The sequence below is a fragment of the Rana temporaria genome, chromosome 2 (assembly GCF_905171775.1).
Source record: "Rana temporaria chromosome 2, aRanTem1.1, whole genome shotgun sequence".
NCBI lineage: Eukaryota > Metazoa > Chordata > Amphibia > Anura > Ranidae > Rana > Rana temporaria.
The window spans coordinates 210553318-210576402 of NC_053490.1; the positions used below are offsets into that span (position 1 = coordinate 210553318).

General features: G+C 40.3%; 1 protein-coding gene across 2 annotated transcripts in view; it reads right to left on the minus strand.

Annotated features, from left to right (window-relative positions):
- TSGA10 (testis specific 10) overlaps positions 1–23085 on the minus strand; it is a 100173-nt gene that overhangs the window by 13666 nt on the left and 63422 nt on the right. For both annotated transcript variants that reach the window (XM_040336342.1, XM_040336343.1), the window contains exons 15-17: positions 18209–18394; positions 10039–10248; positions 1119–1321 (exon numbers count right to left, since the gene is read on the minus strand). In XM_040336342.1, the coding sequence (XP_040192276.1) occupies positions 1119–1321; positions 10039–10248; positions 18209–18394 (599 nt within the window). The remainder of the gene's footprint in view (positions 1–1118; positions 1322–10038; positions 10249–18208; positions 18395–23085) is intronic.

The following is a 23085-nucleotide window of genomic DNA, read 5'->3' on the forward strand; positions in this document are numbered from 1 at the left end:
GAAGTTCCGTCCAAGTCAGAATCATTCATAAAAAGAAAAATAATTTGTTTCTCTCAGTCTGTCTCCTAAGGACACTAGACAAAAAATTAAGGCTTGCTGGAAGTGGGGAGGTGGAGGGAGGGTGGGGTTATGAAGCTTTGCCAATGTCCAATCTTCTCATGATGGCCTCATAACCTTATGTTCCCCAACACACCTGGTGTACTGAAAGGTAAAGAAATAGAACTATGCTCCCCATAAAATCCTGTTCTCATTTCCAGCTAAAGGACTCAGTTAGTGAAACTGAGCAGGTGTGAGGTGGGAGACCTGGCCTTCAGTTTTATATCTGTACTGTCTCCATTTCTTCTGTAGGCAGCAAAATAACCCTAGGTTTCTTTTTCTAACATGTGTCCCACAATGGAAAATAGAGAGAATAACCTTCCTAAACAAAGACACTTTCCCACACCCTGAATTCTCCAAGTCATAACCATGTGACACAATATACATTGGCTTCTACTGTCCTTTTTCTAATATAATATATAACATATGTATTAACATACAGTTGATAAATATTTTTTTCCATATGTTTACAGACATAGATACAAGTGTAAACATATAAAAAGTTGAACTTTTTGAAAAAGATCCAATTTCTTTGCCTAACGTACACCTCCCCAGGACATGCCAGGCAAGATCCCTACAGGGAGTAGATGTGCTATCCTTAACTAGTTGACAAAGATAAATTGGAAATTTGCTGACATTTATATATCTTTGCAGCACTAGCTTCTCATTGTCCACTGCTACAACCATTTGGTCTTCAGAAACTGAGATTGATGAATAACGGTGTGAAAATACTTATTTATGTTTCAGGCTTGTTGGCTATCATTAGCGCAGCGCACAGAAAACAAATTGCATGGCGCTGCCCATTATGAATCTTTACATATACACTGGTGCAAATTGGAAAAAAGAACATGAACCAAAAAATAAATAAAAAATTAGCTCATAGTGCAACATCCACAATATTATTCTATATTTCGGGGAAAAAAAGTTAACGCTGAATTATAATAACAATTTTGGGCTAATTCTCTCTTCTGCAGTTTTAATTAATCAGTCTAATTGTGCAAATGGGTTGCCTGTTTACTTACAGTTTCGTTTCTGCCAGCATCAACTTATCTCCAAGCAGCTCCAGCTCTGACTCCAGGTCCTGGACCCGTACTTGAGACTGAAATTCTTTCTCTTGGCTGGAGACCATTATAGCCTCCAAGTTCTTAACAGAGATTCTTTCACTGGAAAGTTGCTTTCTTAGGTGTTCTATTTCAGAGAAAGTAGATTCCAATTCATTCTGTAACTAAAAGAAAGTGGGTAAAAAAGATAATTATATCATTGTACATTTATTCCTTTCACCAACTGAAATAATAGGATTTTTGTACTCACCGTAAAATCCTTTTCTCTGAAGTCCATGGATGGACACAGCTCCTTTAGTCTTGACAAGTGGGTTATGTTCCATCTATTATCCTCTCCTATAGAACAGGAACACAACCCACAAGTCAAGATTTAAGGAACTGTGTCCGTCCATGGACGAAAAGAGAAAATAGGATTTTTTGTACTCACCGTAAAATCCTTTTCTCTGTAGTCCATGGATGGACACAGCTTCTTAAATCTTGACTTGTGGGTTATGTATCTGTTCTATAGGAGATGATAATAGACAAAACATAACCCACTTGTCAAGACTAAAGGAGCTGTGTTCGTCCATGGTATCCTGCTTAACTTCGTAAAATGGAATATTCAACTTAATACACTGTATTGGAGTTAGCTGCCTGAAAATGCTACAAAATACTGTGAGGGGAAAATGTATCAAAACTATTTCAGCTATTCATGGCAACCAACCAGCTTCTATTGTTTCTTTCACAAAAGTTTTATTGTCATATAAACCAACAGTACAGGTTCACAACAGTATTATGGCGTACAATGTATGAAGTAAATCCGGACACGAAAGCCCACATCAACATAAAGGAAGCAAGATCTTATGCTATACTTAATTGAAAGGAGAGATGAAAAAAGTATAGACTTAGATGGTCTAGAACCCGAGCGTCGCCCAGCTGTCTGTAAAGTCTCTATTGTTTCAAAGCTTAATTGAACAATTTGAAGATAGAAGCTTATTGGTTGCCATGCACAGCCTTTCCAGATTTTGTCTGCTTTAGTTTTCATAAATCCCCCCCCCCGGCATAAATAATGCAAAGTATTTTTTTTAAACTATCATTTAGTTTGGTTTGCTCAAAGAATATGGAATTACTTTTTTAGGTAATTATTTATTGTTAGCTCTGTGATGACCTGATTTGTCAAGACATGAAGCCATTTGATCTATCAATCATAGGACTCCACTTTACAGTACTGCCCCAAACAGGTACATCTTAGACTAGGCAGAAACATCCTGATTCCATCCCTGAACTAACATCCTGACAATTTGCACTTCTGATGAAAATGATTTCATTGCCTTTCCAACTTTTTAAAATTTCTCAGAGCAACCTGGCAGAGAGACGTATTAAACCACACATCTAGGGGTAGATCCTCGTACAACGGCGCATTAATGCGCCGGGCGTAGCGTATCTAAGATACACTACGCCGCTGGAACTTACTTGGTTTTGCTTTGAATCCTCAACGAATTTGCACCATAAGTTACGGCGGCATAGTGTATCTCCTGCGGCGTAAGGGCGCGGAATTCAAATGGATGTAATGGGGGCGTGTTTTATGTAAATACGTCGTGACCCGACGTAAACAACGTTTTTTTTAACTACGCATGCGCCGTCCCTGGGGGTATCCCAGTGCGCATTCTCTAAATTTAACCGGAACAAGCCAATGCTTATGACGGTGACGTCATTCTACGCAAATTCCTATTCGCGAACGACTTACGCAAACGACGTAAAAAATTCAAAATTGTACGCGGGAACGACAGCCATACTTAACATTGAGTACGCCACCATATAGCAGCTTTAACTATACGCCGGAAAAAGGCGAACGCAAACGACGGAAAAAAATGCGCCAGGCCGACGTACGTTCGAGGATCGCCGTAAATAGCTAATTTGCATACTCAACGCGGATTTCGACGGGAACGCCACCTAGCGGCCGCCGAAAAATTAGCTTAGATCCGACGGCATACTAAGACGTATGCCTGTCGGATCGAGCCCAGATGCCGTCGTATCTTGTTTTGTGGATACAAAACAAAGATACGACGCGGGAAATTTAAAATTACGCCGGCATATCAGTAGATACGCCGGCGTAATCCTTTTGTGGATCTGCCCCCTACTGTTTAAATCCATGGGGCAAATTACATGCATAAAGAAATGGGCAGACGACTTGTCATTCTAGGGAAAACTTTCATGCCCTGTCTCAGGCCAGCCATGTACGCACTGCTCATAGTCTGTAAAGCATTCTTTAACTGCCTATGCAAATGGTAATAAATGACTGTATATTTAGGATACAGCTACACTTCTCCCCAGCAGTACTGGATGCAGTTTGCCATAAAGTAATTATTTGCAGTACTCTGCCCAGAATCTTAAGGTAAGCAATACATTCCCTGGTTTTTGCATTTGCATTGGAAATGATGGCATTTAAATACCTTCTGTACTTTAGAAGTACTAGAGAAAGGGCTTATCAGTTACCTTTGGTCTGTCTTACCATAAGATATTATAAAAAATAAACTTTAAAATGAAGTAGCAGATTCTGGCACTGGTATCTCTTAGCAAAGATTAGTCTTGGGCAAACAGGATACTGGCACAGGAGAGGTCAGTGTATGAACAGGATGATAGGTTTACTTAAAGCAGAACTATACTCACCTCTACTCCACACAGTCCCTCGCCAGTGCCAACATCTTCTTGACCTTCAAATCATCTTGATTGGCCTGGCTGGGTTAACATAACTACCAGGCATACACACAGGAATTTATTCATCCTGGAATGCGCCGGGACTGTATACTAAGCTGTACAGCTCAGTGTAGAATGCAAGGAGCTTGTGAGGGTGAATGTATGAATCTTTAATTGAAGAAGAAACATAGTATGTCTCTTCTGCAATAAAAAACAAAACAAAAAAACACCTTTCTATTCACACATTTATATATTCTTTAAGTTCCTTTTAAAGCCCAATTGAATTAGCTAAATACATTTGAGGCATATTTAATAAAAAAAAAAAACATACGGTTTTCAATGTCATAGGCTCAGTTCAAACTACTGTGTTGTGGTAACAAGCAGATTAATGTCACCCCAAATTAATGCTACTTGAGTTTGTGCAATGGAAAGTCATTCATTCTGAATAGCTCCCTAATGCATATTGCCAACGGATATGGACTGCAGCACAATGCAACACAAAAACATTCAGTGCAGCACTCTGAATAGGTGTAGGTCTGTTTTTAGGCTCTTTGAGGTACACTGCCAGCCCTTTAATTTTCAATGGTCTGCATAATGCAGCACACATTAACAAATCAAAAAAAAGTGCATTAATGTACATCTGTTGACACAATGTACCCCAGCAGCAAAGTGTGAACCTACCCTTTCAGTTTGTAGCTGCTGTTCAAAGAAAACAAACTGTAATACTTTGCATACCTGTTGTCTGATACACCTGGAAGGTATTCTATTTGTTAGATATTAGATATATAAGCCAGGGAAATCAACCTATGGCAAATCTATCTTACTTATGCTTTTATTTAAAAATGTTTTTACATACCTGGATATGTTTATATCTTTATATTCTTATAGTCTAATGTAAAGCAGCATTTAGACTTGAATAGGGCACAACAACACCCTGCACCAATCAGTGCTCTGTTGTACACGTTCTAGTGTGCCTATCTCCATCATTGTCGAAGCAAAGAACAGGAAAAGTGCAGGACCAGAATCTTGGTGTTTTATTGCAGTTCAGATAAATGAAATCCTATACCTGGATGTCGTATGTGACAGAGTTGTATAACAAAAATGTTTTCATACGTATTTCAACCGAGTATTTAGTTGTATGCCTGGAGTTTCACTTTAATGTGACCAATCTTATCATTGTGTGTTAATGCAGCAAAGGAACATGTCATCAGAGCATATGTAGGCTACCACAGCTGACCTACCCATGTAAAAACTCTAGGTTTGGTATAAATATTGCTTTACTGGTCTAAAGGCTTCTGATCTGGAACATGCATGCAAACAAAAAGTTTTGACTTTGCTCTGACTTTGCTTGTTACATTTTTATTCCAGGTCTGGGACTTTTATAGCTTTAATTATCTGTATATAGATCGTACACAAGAGCATATTTTCTTACTGCTAACCAAAAACAATAGACTCTGAAGTAATAATGTAGACAGAAACCATGTGACTTAGCTGGCTATACACATCTGGAATTTCGGGGGATTCCTGTTTGGATGGACTTGATGGCACCACTGACAAACTTTGAGTGAACAATCAAAGGAACCAGGTGGAAAATTGTTGGCCGAACAGTGACTACATCCTATCAGATGCTGTCAGCATTGAAGTGCCCATACAAAATTTAAACGCGGATCATTCATTTGTAGATAACCTTAATTATGAACAGATTACATAATTTCCATAGACCAGTTAATAAAATAAGCAATATTCTCTTAAAAATATGTACGCCCAAATCCGTTCTTTACACTCCCCAGCATCAAGGCAGCCTTGCATTCCCAAACGTATTACTTGGCAACCCAGCTACACTCTCTCGCCTCTTGGTATACCCGCCATGCTTACAATCGCTGAACAGAGGTCAAGAAACTATGGCCGACTCTTGTCCATCTGAACTGGAGTAATGATCCCCTGATTGACCTATATTGCTCCTGCGTATGCTTTGGCAGTGTGCCAAGCTGCTCTACCCACTTACCTTCAACATTTCCCTAGAAACTTCCTTTCTGTTTATGTCTAATGTCCCACATAGTTTGACCAGAGGTCTTGCTTTTGGATGGAAAAGGTCTTGTTTCATTTTGGCCAGTTGGTGGATGTTAGAACTAGAATATTGTGGACCTTCCAGGATTTACAGGATGTTTACGCCCTACCAAGGCAAGCTTTCTTTAGTTATCTACAAATACGACATTATGCTCAATCTTTTACGCCCAACCTACAATTTTCTAATTTGACAGAGTTTTAGAATTTTTTTATTGAAGACCCATCCTCTAAGGGCATGATCTTCTGCATATATAAACTTCTTGTTACTGACCTTACATCACCTCTGCATGCCTATATGCAAAAATGGGAACAGGCCTTGGGGGAGGAGCTGTCTTCAAAGACATGGGCAAATTATTTGGCCACAGGCATCCAAGAGCTCTGGCTGTACCTTGTACAAGGAAAATCAGTATACAGTCTCTATCATTGGTACCAAATCACAGACCTGCTCCACTCCATATATCTGTCTGCTGACCGCCATTGCTGGTGATGCAAGCAAGATCCAGACACATTGCACCACATCTATTGGTCCTGCCCAATAATTGTCCATTACAGGCAGATGGTCCACTCCCTACTCTTTGAACCCTGTGTTCCTTTCAATCCCAAAGCCTTCCTCCTGGGTCCCTGTGTTGCCATGGCTATAGTGACTTTATTGCAATAATATGGAGTTAGATTTTAAGGCATGTGTTGTTACAAGCTAATGCTCTCTCCATTGATATGTAAATGTACCAGTTGGACTGGTAGAGAGGAAGTATGCAGCAAGAAGTTGGGGGGAGGAGATTATGTTTTGATACAAGCATGTGGAGAGACAAAGAAGTGTGTTTGGAAGGACGAAGAGGCAAGACATGTGCAGGAAGCTCGAGAACTTTGAAGACGTTTTGAGTTGGATTCTGGGAAAAGAATGATAAAGGGCATTACATCTTGACCCCTAAGTTAAGTAACTTGTTATGTTATATTATATATAGTGACAGTAGGAGATGCTGTCACTGTAAAATTGGTAGTTTGTGGGACACATGGTGTGCACATTTGCTTGGTGCAAGACGGCAGAGCATAGATGTAGACTGGAGAAAACTGCTTTTTCGAGGTTTTGGTATTCCGTCATGGGGCTCTGTTACTTTGGAGATTCCATGGTGTCTTGGGTGGGACGGGATCTCCAACCCTGTGTCCAGATTTTGTAACTGACCAGCAGGGTGTGTGCTCAGGTGAGCACAGCCCTTATAATGAGAGTATGGGAATACCCCATGGCACACCCAGAGAGACAGGAGGTCTCCAGGAGTCAGAGGGGCTTCAAGGCAGCCAGAACATGTGTGACTGCAAGAAGCAGTGAAACATCCTGAGGACTAAGGCCAGAGCAGAGCTGTGGGCGCTAAAGTGAAGCCGTCCACATTGAAGAATCCTGTGGTCTGTGTGACCAGGATAAAGAGCAGAAGTAAAGAGAGCCAGGTGGGCTAGAATTTTCCATTGTGTGTATTTGCTGGAGAAGAACCCTGCGTGGGAAAATGTTATGTTACAGACTTTTATTTGTCTTTTTAATAAAAATGGGCTACCATGCCCTAAAATACAGTTCCTGACTGGCTTGAATCACTGACAAAAGCATCTACCACGAGAGCTAATGGTCCCCCATGTTACAAGATATATATATATCTCTATATATTATACATGCTTATATTTTTCTAGAAAGGATAATGAGCTTGTGCATGTTGTAGGCATATTTTGTTAGCTATTAATTGTGTTGAATTGTGTATCCAACAGTTGTATGTGTAGCTTTTCTGTTTAGTAAAGCATTGATACACTACAGAAGTCTAAGCTTCCTTGGTTTTACCCAAAGAACCTTTAATAGATAGACGAAAGCAAAACAGTCTCCTAGCTAATTTCTTCTCTAAATTGTCTAAAAAAAAACTTGCGCAGGTGCTGACTGCAGCATGATGCTTGGTTGCTCTGAACATGGAAGAAATTGGAACCCCCCTCTTTGTTTGAATTGCACTCTAGGACACGAGATGTAAAGCAGATGGAACACCTGACTGCCTCCTTAATAGACTCACTGTATGCCCATTGGGAACAATGGGACCTTTTAGAAGCTCCTCCAGTCTGACATATTCCTGGCAGTGTAACGGCATGCTTGGATGGTGGCTTCTGATATGGGTAGAGCTCTGACACAGGTGGATACTCTACATTAACCTCCTCTTCCTTTTCTTTTTTCCTTTCTCCCTCTTACACTCTTTTATCTTTCCTTTGTGTATAGTATAGTGCATTTTGACATCTGGGTGCACACCTTAGCGCAGATAGGATCTAGTTGAGCTAACGTAATTTTTCTTTATTCTACTGGAAGCCAGTTTGTTGATCTTATTATGCCACCACTTTGTTAGGTGATAATATATTTTGTATCTTGTTTTGTGGTCCAATTACCCTATCGGTGCTTGTTTATTTTATAATCTGTATACTGCCACTTTTTGTCTTTTACCAATCTGAATGTCTCGTACCTTCTTTGTTTTATCTTGAAATACTAATAACAATAGAAATTGTCACTTCTCAAAAACAAAATATGTATACCTATTAACACGTAGAAAAGCATTATGCTTGGATATGTGCTTATTGTTTATTTAAAAGATTTTGCTTAACCACTTGCCGACCGCGCACCATCGATATACGTCCACAAGGTGGCTCTGCTGGGCGAGAGCACGTAATATGACGTCCTCTCTCCCAGCCGCCACTAGGGGCGCGCGCCCCCGACTCCCGTGCCCGGCAGGCGCGATCGCCGCCGGGCACACGCGATCGCTCGTTACAGAGCGGGGACCGGGAGCTGTGTGTGTAAACACACAGCTCCCGGTCCTGTCAGCAGGGGAAATGCTGATCTTCGGTTCATACAATGTATGAACCGAGGATCAGTGTTGCCCCTAGTGAGGCCACCCCCCCCCCCACAGTAGGAACACACCCAGGCATACTTAACCCCTTCCCCACCCCCTAGTGTTAACCCCTTCACTGCCAGTGGCATTTTTATAGTAATCCAATGCATTTTTATAGCACTGATCGCTATAAAAATGCCAATGGTCCCAAAAATGTGTCAAAAGTGTCCGAAGTGTCCGCCATAATGTCGCAATACCGAAAAAAAAATCGCTGATCGCCGCCATTACTAGTAAAAAAAATATAATAAAAATGAAATAAAAATACCCCCTATTTTGTAAACGCTATAACTTTTGCGCAAACCAATCAATAAACGCTTATTGCGATTTTTTTTTTACGAAAAATATGTAGAAGAAAACGTATCAGCCTAAACTGAAAAAAAATGTTTTTTTATATATTTTTGGGGAATATTTATTATAGCAAAATGTAAAAAATATTCATTTTTTTCAAAATTGGCTCTCTATTTTTGTTTATAGCGCAAAAACTAAAAACCGCAGAGGTGATCAAATACCACCAAAAGTAAGCTCTATTTGTGGGAAAAAAAGGACGCCAATTTTGTTTGGGAGCCACGTCGCACGACCGCACAATTGTCAGTTAAAGCGACGCAGTCCCGAATCGCAAAAAGTACTCTGGTCTTTGGGCAGCAATATGGTCCGGGGGGTAAGTGGTTAATGTGTGTTAAAACACAGAAATACTGCATGTATTTTTTTTAAATGTGCTATGTGGTGCTTAGTTGTAAACCAGCCACATGAAAATAGTTGGGATTTCTACTTGAATTTATAAGCTGCAATCACAGGAATGTAACCTAAAAAGTCTGAAACCATTGGAACAAAAAAGGCATAGTGGAAAGCAATATTTTTTCAGACATACAGCTGACTTTCTGCCTGAAAACCCCATAGAAGAAACCAACAAAAAGCCATTTTGTTGCCTTCTTTTGTCTACAGTGGTTGCCCATCAAGAGCAATTGAATGCATAAAAATACAATGATGAACATGTCAAATATCTCCATTGAACTGCATTCAATACTTGCATGTCCACTACTTCTAATTAAAACCATATTTCTGTGTTGATTTTCCTACTAAAGCCTATAACTACCACAGATTGCACACGACTTCTAAAACTATTGAAACAGAGGTTGCTTTTACTAGGACCATTGCTTATATATACAAAACGTTGGCCTTAATAGGAACCTGTGCCTTGCCCGCACATATTTTCATTTATATTCTACAGGGTAACATACCTTCTCCACATCTTGGGTTTTGGCATGGAGCTGACGGTTTATAAACTCTTTCCCAGAATCTAATTTAACACAAAGCTCTCGTGTAGTGGCTAGGTCATTGAGGGCTGAAGCCTTTTCTGCTTTGACCTGCCGCAGCTCTTCCTCCATTCTTGCTGCTGATTTGGTTATGTTGCTTAATTGAGATTTGTAGGACTGCTCTGAGGTAATATGCTGATGATGAAAAACAAAATATGTATAAATAAAAATTTACACACACGTATATACAGTATATATATCACACACAAAACAAATATTTAGAAGTGTCATCTCATTTGCCAGACAAAATAAATGTGCATGAATGGTGGTAATCATAGCTCCTTTGTGTACTTTGGTCCACATACTTTCCACAAAAAGACTTTGCTATTATAGTAATATAGTAGTGAAATCTGCTTCTGAAAGCTTTTTTCGTTAGCACTTGGATCATATTTGTGGTAGGCACTTCTGATTGTAAGTGGGGTAACAACCACAGTATTTTAGTTGGTGTGGTCAAATGGGAACCTTCTTCACAAATGGTGGACCTGTCCAGCAACATTGCAATTTTGAGAGCAAGTGTTTTAGATGAACTTTGAACTATTAGACTCTTCGAATCTTTTCTTAGCGCAACGTGCTCGCTTAAATCTTAAACCTCCAGGTCTTCCCAAAAAAAAATTCAAACTATTTCTCCACATTCTGATAGCAGATAAGCATATAGTCGCTAAGGCCTGGAAATCGCCTACCCTCTCCCTGGCTGAACTATGTCAAGAATGAATTCCATCATGTGGCACAAAAAGATTTAAGACAAATTGACTGCCAAAATTGATACAATCCTGTGCATCTGGAAGCCCTAGAGCTCCAGGTTTCTTCCCAAGATCAAAACCTTCTAGCACTATAGGGGGAAGTGTGTCCGCTGTAAATATTTATTTCCTATTTATTCTACCTATATCTCTTTTCCTACTAGATTCCCTCCCCTTTTCCTCATTTACCCTAAGAAGTTTTGGTGGGATCATCCACCTTCAAATCCTTTCTTTGTCCTAACCCTATAATAAGGCCATTCTATGGTATCCTATATTTCTTATTTCTGTTTTGAAAAGCTGTATCAAATGTGCAACTTATTACATTATGTGAAATGTCTACTACCCTTTTCTGACATTGTAAATAAAAGTAGATTTTACACACAAAGACTAATAAACAATAGTGTACCTGAATTGAGAGTGATTTTTTTGGGCAGCAAATTCTCTAGAAACCAATCTATTTCAAAACAGCACATTTAATAGCTGGCATAAAAACAGGATTTTTGACTTAGGCCCCTTTCACATGTCCGTTCCGCCTGTCCGTTCATTACAAGTCCGTTAACGGACTTGTAATAAATCCCTATGGGAACGCGTCCGTTAGCGGATGGAGCATCCGATAGCGTCCGCGTCCGTCGGGATCCGGTTTTCGGATGGAAGAAAACCGTATTTTTCTTCCATGCAGACGGGGATTCCTGCTGAGCCGACGGAGCGGACAGGACAAACTGAAAGGACGTCTGAAAGGACCCTTAATGTACATTTTGGAGCACAAAATTCAGGTACATTAAAGAGAAATTCCAGCCGTTTCTGTGTTTATTAAAAGTCAGCAGCTACAAAAAGTGTAGCTGCTGCCTTTTAATAAAAACATACTCACCTGTCCCACGGTCCAGCGATACGGCCGCCCAAAGCCTTGCTTCTCTCCCTCTCCTCGGCGCTGTGTTGCAAGTGTTGGCACCCAGCTGTGACAGCTTGCAGGTTCACAGCCAGGTGCATATTGCACATATGTGAGCCGCGCTGTACGTCCTGAATGGCCGGGCAATCTTCTGGGACCTGTTCCAGAAGATTGCAGGGAGGGAGGGGAGAGGAAAACTTCCTCTCATGGCGCCGCGGTGCCCTGAGCGAAAGTGGGAGCTGGGTACCTGTCAAAACGAGGTACCCCCCCCCCAAAAAAAATGACAAGCTAAATGTGGCATGTCAGGGGGTCAGAAGTCCTTAAAGCGGAAGTTTCACTTTTGGGTGGAACTCCGCTTTAAGTTATGCTGCTGCCTTCAAGAGATAGAACATTGGCAAAACAAAGGACTTTCCCGCATAGCCCCTACCATTATGGGCATCCCTCATTTTTGTTAGCAAGCAATGATAAGAGTGGATCATAAGAACAGAGGGGAGGGACCTGTGTCAAGAAAACGATTTTACATGAAGTCAAAAATCTTATCTTTAGGGGTGGGCAAAAGGTCCACAAAACTAAACAGGTTAACAGAGGTAACTTGACAGCAGCAGGTCTGAAAATGTAACGAACATGTAAACAGAAGACCAGGTGGCAGTCTTGCAAATCTGAGAAACACATGCTTGTTGCTGAAAAACCCATGTGCTAAACAGTCTAGTGGAGTGCACTTTGACCAAGAAACTGGGGCCTAGCCTTCTAGGTCATGAGTTTGAATGATGAGCTGTCTAATCTATCTAGCAATACTGGAAGGTGTAGTAGGCTGTACCCTGGAATTACAGAGAGTTAGACTGCCAGAAGCTGCTGTAGCTGAGCATGAAATTCAAACAATGCATACCACATGCAGACTAAGCAAAATATCCTTAGGATGTTAGGAGCAGGACAGAGAGATTGCAGAAAAAATGTTCTGGTTAGGGGAAAGGAAGAATCCATGTTTTTTTTGTTTGTTTAAAAATAACAAACATGTTATACTTACCTGCTCTATGCTCATTGGCTCACTGACCTTGATTGACAGCAACGAAAGCCAATGGTGCCTGCTACTGTCTCACACAATGAGGGAGAGAGCCCGGTCAGCTGGCAACATCGATGGATTAAGATGGGGCTCAGTTGATTATTCGGGGGGCTGCTGCACACAGAAGGTTTTTTATCTTAATGCATAGAATGCATTAAGATAAAAACCTTCTGCCTTTAGAACCACTTTAAGGTCGGCAAGTTAGAGACTCACAGAACTGAAGGCAACGAGGAAGGCAACCTTGCGGATAAGGCTAGACACTGGAATATCCCTAATAGGTTAAAGAGTAGTCGTGGAGCCAATAGAAACTGGTTGAGATCCCACAGAGTAACTGAGGAACAGACAGGTGGACATGAACGACAACCTTTACAAAGACCATAATAGAGATCTGAACCTTGATAGTACTCAAAGCCAAATGCTTATCCAGACCGGACTGGGGAAAATACATTATTCTTTCCACAGAGAACTTCCTGGGATAAAATTTCACATTTAGTCTCACGCGTTGGCCTCGTACACACGACCGAGGAACTCGTCGGAAAAGATACATCGTTTTCCTCGACGAGTTCCTTGTTAGGCTTGTCGAGGAACTTGACAAGCTTGCTTTGCGTACACACGTCAAGACAAAATCTCCTCGTTCTCAAACGCGGTGACGTACAACACATACAATGGCAGGGGAAGTTCGATTCCACTGGCACAACCCATGGGGCTGCTTTTGCTAATCTCATGTTACTGCGTGTTAAGTAAAAGTTTGGTAAGAGACGATTTGCACTTTTCAGTCTGTTACAGCGTGAAAAAAGGGTTATCTCCATTACAAACGCTACTTTTACCGAAGGTGCGCTCCCTTCTCATACTTTATTCTGAGCATGCGTGGGTTTCTTAGCATCAGCCCGACGAGGAATACGACGATGAAATTGAGACTCCCGTTGAGGAAAAAGAGAACTTGTTCTCATTTTTCCTCGACGAGTTCCTCGACAGTTTCCTCGATGAAAAACGTACACACGACCGATTTCCTCGGCAAAAAAGCTCTGCCACCAAGTTTCTTGATGGATTCTATCGAGGAAAACGGTCGTGTGTATGAGGCCTAAGAGAATAATGTTTGTCAAGTGTGATGGAAGACTTTGCATAAAGTCTATTTTCTTAGCTTTTAAATGTGTAGAGATGAATAACTATGATTCATTTCTCCTTTAGGATCTGGGCTTCCACAGCCAAGTTAATAAAAACAGTGACTGAATGGCAAACCGACTGAAAAGAAGATTGAGAATATCTGGGAGGGTCCACAGACACTCTGCTGAGGTTTGAGTACCAAGTCATACTGGGTGAGTTTGGTGTGATGAGAATCACTGGATTGCCCTCCATCTCGATTCTGAGGAGTCACCAGAGCATCCACTGCAAAAGCTAGAGGATCTGTGGATCTGGAAAAAAAAAACTGCTGAGTTTGTTGTTGAACCTGGAAGCTGGGAAGTCACCATCTGGCATCCCCTATCTGGGACAGAGGACTGGAAACACCTCAGGGTGAAGAAACTATTCTCCGGAGTCCAACCATTAATGACTGACTAAGCCTGTCTGCCTGCCAGTTTTACATAACTGGGATGTGAAGGTCTGGAATGTGATGTTCTGCCCAAAACAGATATGCTTCTCTTTGAGCTGGGAGACTTCTGGTGCCTCCCTGATGTAAGCCACTGCTGTGGCATTATCTGATTGAATTCTGGTCCAGTGACCTTGCAGTACAAGAGGTCCAGTCTTAAACAGATAAAAAAATCCCCCTGGGTTACAGAATATTGTTCGGGAGCCTAGCTTCTTCCAGTGTCCAAGTCCTCTTTACTGAGAGGGTACCTGGGACTCTCCCCCAGCTTGATAGGCTGGAATCCATCCTAAGCACCTTCCAAACCATTGGGAGGACACATTTTCTTAGTTCCAGCACCAATCTTGTGATCCTCCACTCCAGGGCAAGCCCAGTCCTGCTGGTCAGGTGAATGGGATAATCCAGAGACTGCCGTCTCTTGCCCCACACTGCCAGAATGTAGAGTTGTAATGGTCTTGATTAAAACTTTCACATTTTTGGAAATATTCTATTATACCTTTTCATGTGACAACACAAAAGAAATTGCACTTTGTTACAATGTAAAGTAGTGAGTGTACAGCTTGTATAACAGTGTAAATTTAATGTGAGTACACACCTAAGTGAGAATGTCCAAATTGGGCCCAAAGTGTCAATATTTTGTGTGGCCACCATTATTTTCCAGCACTGCCTTAACCCTCTTGGGCATGGAGTTCACCAGAGGTTCAAAGGTTGCCACTGGAGTCCTCTTCTGCTCCTCCATGACGACATCACGGAGATGGTGGATGTTAGAGACCTTGTGCTCCTCCACCTTCCGTTTGAGGATGCCCACAGATGCTCAATGGGGTTTAGGTCTGGAGACATGCTTGGCCAGTCCATCACCTTTACCCTCAGCTTCTTTAGCAAGGCAGTGGTCGTCTTGGAGGTGTGTTTGGGGTCGTTATGTTGGAATACTGCCCTGTGGCCAAGTCCCTGAAAGGAGGGGATCATGCTCTGCTTCAGTATGTCACAGTACATGTTGGCATTCATGTTTCCCTCAATGAACTGTAGCTCCCCAGTGGCGGAAACACTTATGCAGCCCCAGACCATGACACTCCCATCACCATGCTTGACTTTAGGCAAGACACGCTTGTCTTTGTACTCCTCACCTGGTTGCTGCCACACATGCTTGACACCATCTTCAACCTCTATAGCAATGCTGGCAGCACTCATATGTTTATTTCCCAAAGACCAACCCTTTTGGTCGAGGCCTGTTCTGAGTCAAACCTGTCCTGTTAAACTGTTGTATGGTCTTGGACACTGTGCTGCAGCTCAGTTTCAGTGTCTTGGCAATCTTCTTATAGCCTAGGCCATCTTTATGTAGAGCAAAAAGTATTTTTTTTTTCAGATCCTCAGAGAGTTCTTTGCCATGTTGAACTTTCAGTGACCAGTATGAGAAAATGAGAGCGATAACACCAAATTTAACACACCTGCTCCCAATTCATACCTGAGATCTTGTAACACTAATGAGTCACATGACACCAGGAAGGGAAAATGGTTAATTGTGCCCAATTTGTACATTTTCGCTAAGGGGTTTACTCACTTTTATGCCAGGGGTTTAGACATTAATGGCTGTGTGTTGAGTTATTTTGAGAGGACAGCAAATTTACAGTTGTACAAGTTTACAAGCTGTACAATCACTACTTTTGTGAGATATTGTATATATGAAACTGCCTCAAAAGATGGAGGGTTTGATGGCTCCTGGAGAGCCTGAATGTTGGAGTAGAAAGACTAGAGTTTGTGCACAACCTTTGAGAGGACTGTGTCTAAGATTAAGCCCAGATACTCCAAGGGATAACCGTACACAGCAATGATTTCTTGGGATTTAGGATTCACCAAAATCTCTGTAGGGTCCACAGTTTCTCAGTTGACAGGTCATCCAGATATCCCACTATGAGGATGCCATTAAAGTAAAGGTGCAGCAGACAGGCTAAAGGGAAGGGGAACAAATTGGTACTGTTTAGTTCCCACAGCAAGATTCCATGCAAAATTTTTGTACCTGGAAGAAGGTGTTGGGGACCTTTATATACATTATTGGATAGATGCCACTGTCTACTTTTAGAAGCAATCTTAGAATACAAACCTTAAGACTATTCCTTTTCTTGGACAGTGGTGATGTCTTCTTGAGAGAGGAGCTGTGCTAGAGCAGCAAGAAGGTATGTCAGTCTTTGCAGGGATGTTAGCAACTTTTGACGACATAAAGTAGGGTGAAAGATCAAATTTTCAGTCTGTAGACCATGGATACAATGTTCTGGATCCAAGCGTCTCAAATGTTCTGGGACAAGATGGCTGAAAAGGCTAACAGACATCCACCCAGAAGTGGGTGCTTTCTCATTGTGAGTGTTTCCCAGATAGAGAATTTTCCTTCTATTACTGCTGCAAAAAGGAATTTTTTTCCTCTGGTGTCTTCCATAAACAAGTTGTACAGGCATTCCTGGGACATAAATTTGGACTAATTATCTAAGGTCTGGCAGATGAATATAGTCACAATGGCAGTTTGCAGGACCTGGAGGGAGAATAAGGCTTTAAAAAAGGCCTTTAGCCTTTTATTTACTGGGTCTTTAAATGCAGCGATGTCCTTAACAGGGACAGTCAGAAATTTGATAAGACATGAAATGAGAGCAACCTTTTGCAGGTTATGTCAATCACCATACAGGACCAGGATCAAAATAGAAATTGCATTGAAAAAAACTTTACAAGTTAAGGGCTCTTCAGAGAACCCAGGTTAGTCACTTTGGGCCAGATTCACGTAGAACTGCGGCGGCGTAACGTATCGTAGATACGTTACACCACCGCAAGTTTTCATCGCAAGTGCCTGATTCACAAAGCACTTGCAATGAAAACCTACGCCGGCGGCCTCCGGCGTAAGCCCGCGTAATTCAAAGGGGCGTGTGCCATTAAATTTAGGCGCGCTCCCGCGCCGGACCTACTGCGCATGCTCCCTTTTGAATTTCCCGCCGTGCTTTGCGCGAAGTGACATAATTTTTTTGATCGGTGACGTGCGTAGCGTACTTCCGTATTCCCAGACGTCTTACGCAAACGACGTGAATTTTTAAATTTCGACGCGGGAACGACGGCCATACTTTATACAGCACATACGTGTGCTGTGTAAAGTGAAGGCACCAAAAACGATGACTAACTTTGCGACGGTAAACTAGACTAGCGGCAACGTAGCGAACGCGAAAAAACTTTGTGGATCGCCGTAACTCCTAAGTTGCATACCCGACGCTGGTTTACGACGCGAACTCCCCTCGAAGGGCGGCCGCGGTACTGCATCCTAAGATCCGACAGTGTAAAACAATTACACCTGTCGGGTCTTAGGGATATCTATGCGTAACTGGTTCTATGAATCAGTCGCATAGATACTCTGAGAGATACGACGGCGTATCTGAGATACTCCGTCGTATCTCCTTTGTGAATCTGGGCCTATAGGTGTAACCGATGCATGCCAAACCTAGGCATGTCTGGACTGCGTTAATAAGGACTGAGATGGTGTCCTTAGGTTTTGGAGTTATGTCCGTAGGCTGTGAATCCTCCTCTACCAAATCCTCAAATAAGGATGAGGTATAACTACACCATGGAAATTCAACAGGTATGGCACATATACACTTAAATTGGTCCAAGATGGGCTACGGTAACTATTTTAAAACTGCCATACCTAAATTTCAGCGTTAAACTTTAACAAGTGAGCTAGTTCCAAGGAATGCACAAGGAAAACTAAACTTCCACCTTCGTGAGGCAAAAAAAAAAACATTTAACAAGTTACATTGTGAATAACAAAAACTAAATATCATATGCTATCATATGCTTCTTACCTGTTCAACTTCCATTCCTAAGGAATCGACTCTCTCTTTAAATTTCCGTCGCTCAGATTCTGCATTAAGAAGGTCTAATTTGACAGAACTAAATTCCTTTTCAAGCTGGTAAAACTTATTCTCCCATATTTCTGCCTGTGATGAGGATTTACGAAAATTTTCAAGAAGGTCTCTGCTTTCTTTTTCCTGCACGGATAGATAATTAAGAAAGGAGATATGGTTTATAGTTGAAGAACAACTGTTTTACAGTCCAGCCTTCTACAAGCGGAACATAAATACCTAAAAAGTCCCCAGTGGGATCAGTATTATAAGGATTAATTAATAGCAGTAATATCTTTTTTCTAAAGCAAAAGCCATGTGTTTATGTGACTGGCAATTTTAAGGACAGCATGCACGTGTGCCCTTTAGGGCCTTTTCACACTGGCGCCCGTTTGCAGCTCTAGAACACACCTTTTCAGCAGGACAAAAATTCATTCAAATTATTCCCCTTTAAATCCTATGTAACTTTTCAAATCATTGAAATGCGCCTTCTATTTTAAAATAGATATAGATAACATCTGTGCAAAATAATGACTAATATACTGTATAAATTACAATCTGCTAAGACCAATACAATATCTTTTAAAGCCCCTTTCTGGGAACCTAAAAGATATCTATGTGTACTAAAAAACAATCAAAGTAATACACTAGCAAAATTACTACATAGTTATGACCTTATTGAAATTTGGAGAGATACTCACCCTATGACTAGAGACTTTACGTTTTATTCCCATGCCCATAAAACTTATTTAAGAATAGACCATTTATTTACGCTGTCCCCCTTACTCCCATACATCTCATCTTATAAAATACTCCCAATAGCATGGTCAGACCACTCCTCAGTCCTAATAACCTTAACGAATCTCTGGTCCAAATCACATCCATCTTCATGGAGATTGAACGAATCATTACTAAACGACACTATTATTGTAAAAAAAATCGAGCAAGCCATTGAGGAATATTTTCACAATAATTCCTCATCAATTTCCTCTCCAGCAATAATTTGGGCAGCTCATAAAGCAAATATTAGGGGAAAATGTATTCAATTAGCCTCTAAGGTTAAACGAGAACGAGATGTAACTATAGCTCAACAAGTGAAAGAACTTCTTCATCTTACACGGGAACAAAAGAAAAACCCACATATTGATATTAGAACTAAAATTGATGCGGCCAGAACAACACTGAATTTGAGTCTAACTACAAGAGCAGAAAAATATATTAGTTGGACTTAACATAAATACTACACTATGACCGACAAACCAAACAGACTATTAGCTAGAAAATTAACCACTAGGTTATTTAACCCTGCACCTCCCAAATTGCGATTACAAAATGGTCAAATAACTTAAAACCCCCAACTTATTTTACAAGAATTTTATAATTTTTATTCTAAATTATATGAAGCTCCAAAAAAAATTGATAGAACAAAAGCAGAAAATGTCTTACATACTTTACACCTCCCCACCTTATCCAATAAACATTCAGATCTGATGGAGGAAGAGTTTACTACCTGTGAAATAATTTCAGCTATTAAATCGCGAAATCCATCCAAATCCCCAGGACCTGACGGTTTTTCTAGTCACTATTATCGAAAACATTCTGATATTTTAGCCCCACATCTCTGCAAATTCTATAATGAATTGAGAAAGGGTTCACCTCTCCCACTTCATGAGAACGCAGCCTATATTCATGTAATTCCTAAACCAAATAAAGACCATAGTGACTGCACAAATTACCGTCCGATTTCACTAATAAATGTTGACTTTAAACTGTTGACAAAAATCTTAGCCACTCGTATGAACTTATTCATATCTGAATATATTCACCCAGATCAAGCCGGTTTCATACCCAATCGACAGGCCCCGGACCAGACTAGACGCATCATCGATATTATTTCTGCTTTAAACTCCGGATGGGACGGGGGTGGACGAAGGGGAGTGTTATTGATGTCCTTAGACCTACATAAAGCATTTGATCCTGGGAATAGCTATTCTTCATATTAGAAAAATACGGATTTGGCTCAAACTTCATATCGACACTTAGAATGATTTATAATACCCCAACTGCTAAAGTAGTAGTGAAAGGTTATAAATCCCATAACATAGCTATAGGCAAAGGTACCCGTCAGGGCTGCCCCCTTTCTCCATTGTTATTTATATTAGCATTAGAACCATTGGCCATCAAAATTAGAGAACACCCAGATATAATGGGAGTTTCCTGTGGAGATCGCGAACACAAATGTGCACTATTCGCCGATGATATCCTACTACTCCTTTCCTCCCCTGTTACATCTTTACTAAATCTAAATGTAGTACTACACCATTTCATGTCTTTCACTGGACTACAGGTAAACCATTCTAAGACGCAAGTTCTTAACATCTCTTTACAACAAACAGTTGTTCATTCTTTACGTAATTCTTTCCCCTTCGATTGGAAAAATAAAACATTGCCCTACTTAGGTATCCACTTGACACCTACTCTTACCACACGTTACAAACATAATTACACTCCTCTTTATAGTAAATTGTTAGAAAACCTTCAATGTTGGTATAATAACCCACCATCGTGGTTTGGTAGACTCTACTCAGTCAAAATGATAGTCCTACCGAAAATATTATACTTTTTCAGATGCCTTCCAATATCAATAATAAACAAAGATTTGCAAAAATTTCAAGCCAAATTAATTACTTACATATGGGGTAACAAGAAATCGAGAGTAAACAAACAAACCTTATATACTCCAAAAATTAGAGGTGGTTTAGGTATGCCTAATTTACTGAAATATTTTCAAGCAACACAACTATCCCAATTACTTTGTTTCCATACAAAGCAAGCTCTATGGATGTCGTTAGAATCCTCTTTAAATCCAGACGTAAGTCACCTAATGTGGCTGAAAGGGAGAGATAGGCCGAATATTTTATGCCCATCATTATCTTTTTCCCTTCAACTATGGGATAGATTAGCAAAATCGTATAAACTTAAATCGTCACATACACCTATGGCACCATTACTCAATAATCCCTCACCCCAGGTTTACGTTCACAGGATTTTTCATGGTGGACTAATAAGGGTTTATTAAGAATTGCAGACCTATGTGACCATAATGGTGCTCTGTCCAAATCTACCTTGAAAGAGTGATTTAACCTACCTGATACAGAATTTCATCGCTACACTCTTATAAATAATTTTTTAGCAAAATTAGACCACATTTCTGATTTAAAAACATCCCCTTCCATAGGGATTCTTAGTAGATCTATAAATAAATACTCAAACTATATTTCTTTGATTTATGGTATCCTCTCCCTGAACCCTCAAAAACTATATTATATGCAAAAATGGGAACAGGATATTGATATCTCAATGGAAATAGAAGAATGGAGTAAATTAGCGTGCAATGCTTCTAAATCAATTATAAACACCTCCTTGATAGAAGCAAATTATAAAGTCTTATTGAGATGGTACTTGATTCCAACACGTGTAGCTTCATATATCCAAGGTGCATCCCCAAACTGTTTTAGGGGTTGTAACACAGAAGGAACCATGTACCATATTTGGTGGACTTGTCAGAAAGTAAGAAGATTCTGGATACGAACATATAATTTTATATATTCACTAACACTAGTGAATCTCATCAAATCACCAATTAATGCACTCCTAGGCCGCCAGGTGGAGGGAACATCAAAAGAAATGAAAAGATTGATTACTTTCATATTTGTCGCTGCAAGAGTTACTATTGCTAAATCCTGGAAATCCCCTGTCATTCCATTTTACCTATTAAAAGCTATCTTGGATAATGGTTAATGAACATTTATCTGCTCTTAAGGATGATAAGCTAGACTGGTTTAATTCAGTCTAGGAACCCTGGATTAATTATCTATCTACTTAATATTTTGTTCTGATTCTGATTATTCCTCTTTTAAATAGGAGAGTACCCTTCCCCTCACCCCCCATTTTTTTTATTCTCTTTCTCTCCCCCTTTTTCTTTTAATTCATTCTATTAATTAATTAATTTATTTGTTTAATTTATTTTCACTTTAGAATTTAATACATTATTACCAAATTGGTCCTTTAGACCAGTGGTCATCAACCCTGTCCTCAGGGCCCACTAACAGGCCAGGTTTTATGTATTACCTTGTGGAGATGCAGACTAGAATACTGCAATCACTGAGCAGCAAATGGTATCACCTGTGATGTATTTCAGTTATCTTGCAAACCTGGCCTGTTAGTGGGCCCTGAGGACAGGGTTGATGACCACTGCTCTAGACCATATATAGAGTTAAAGTTATATCTTTAGTCAGAGTTATAACCTAATATGATGACTTCATGATACAACCAAGACAATTGAAAGAATATATGTTTGTATTTTTATTTTATTATAATATCTGATATTGATATATTGTATCTTTATACATATAAAATTTCAATAAAAACATTGAAACACAAAGTAATCACAGTGTCCATAAGGTAACATAGTAGCAGTTAAAGCAAATAATAAGCTTGATATGGCGATTCATCAAATCCATCCTATTAGTGCTCTCATCTACAGTATATGCACTGTGCAAGTGTCTAGTTATCCAATAGTGAAAGTCCAGTGATAATAATAACTGCTGTGCGCACCACCAAAGTGCCCTCCACCAGTCACACTATGCCAGGGGTGTCCAAACTTTTTTCAAAGAGGGCCGACTATTTTGCCTGACATTCTTTTAACGATTAAAAATCGATCTAAGTGTGTTTGTCCGAGCTCTAATACACGGCCCAACAAGAATTTTCTTGCCTTTGTGGCTGTGTGTAGTGAAGTGATGAGTTTGGGCGTTTTATTTGGATATACTGTATATATT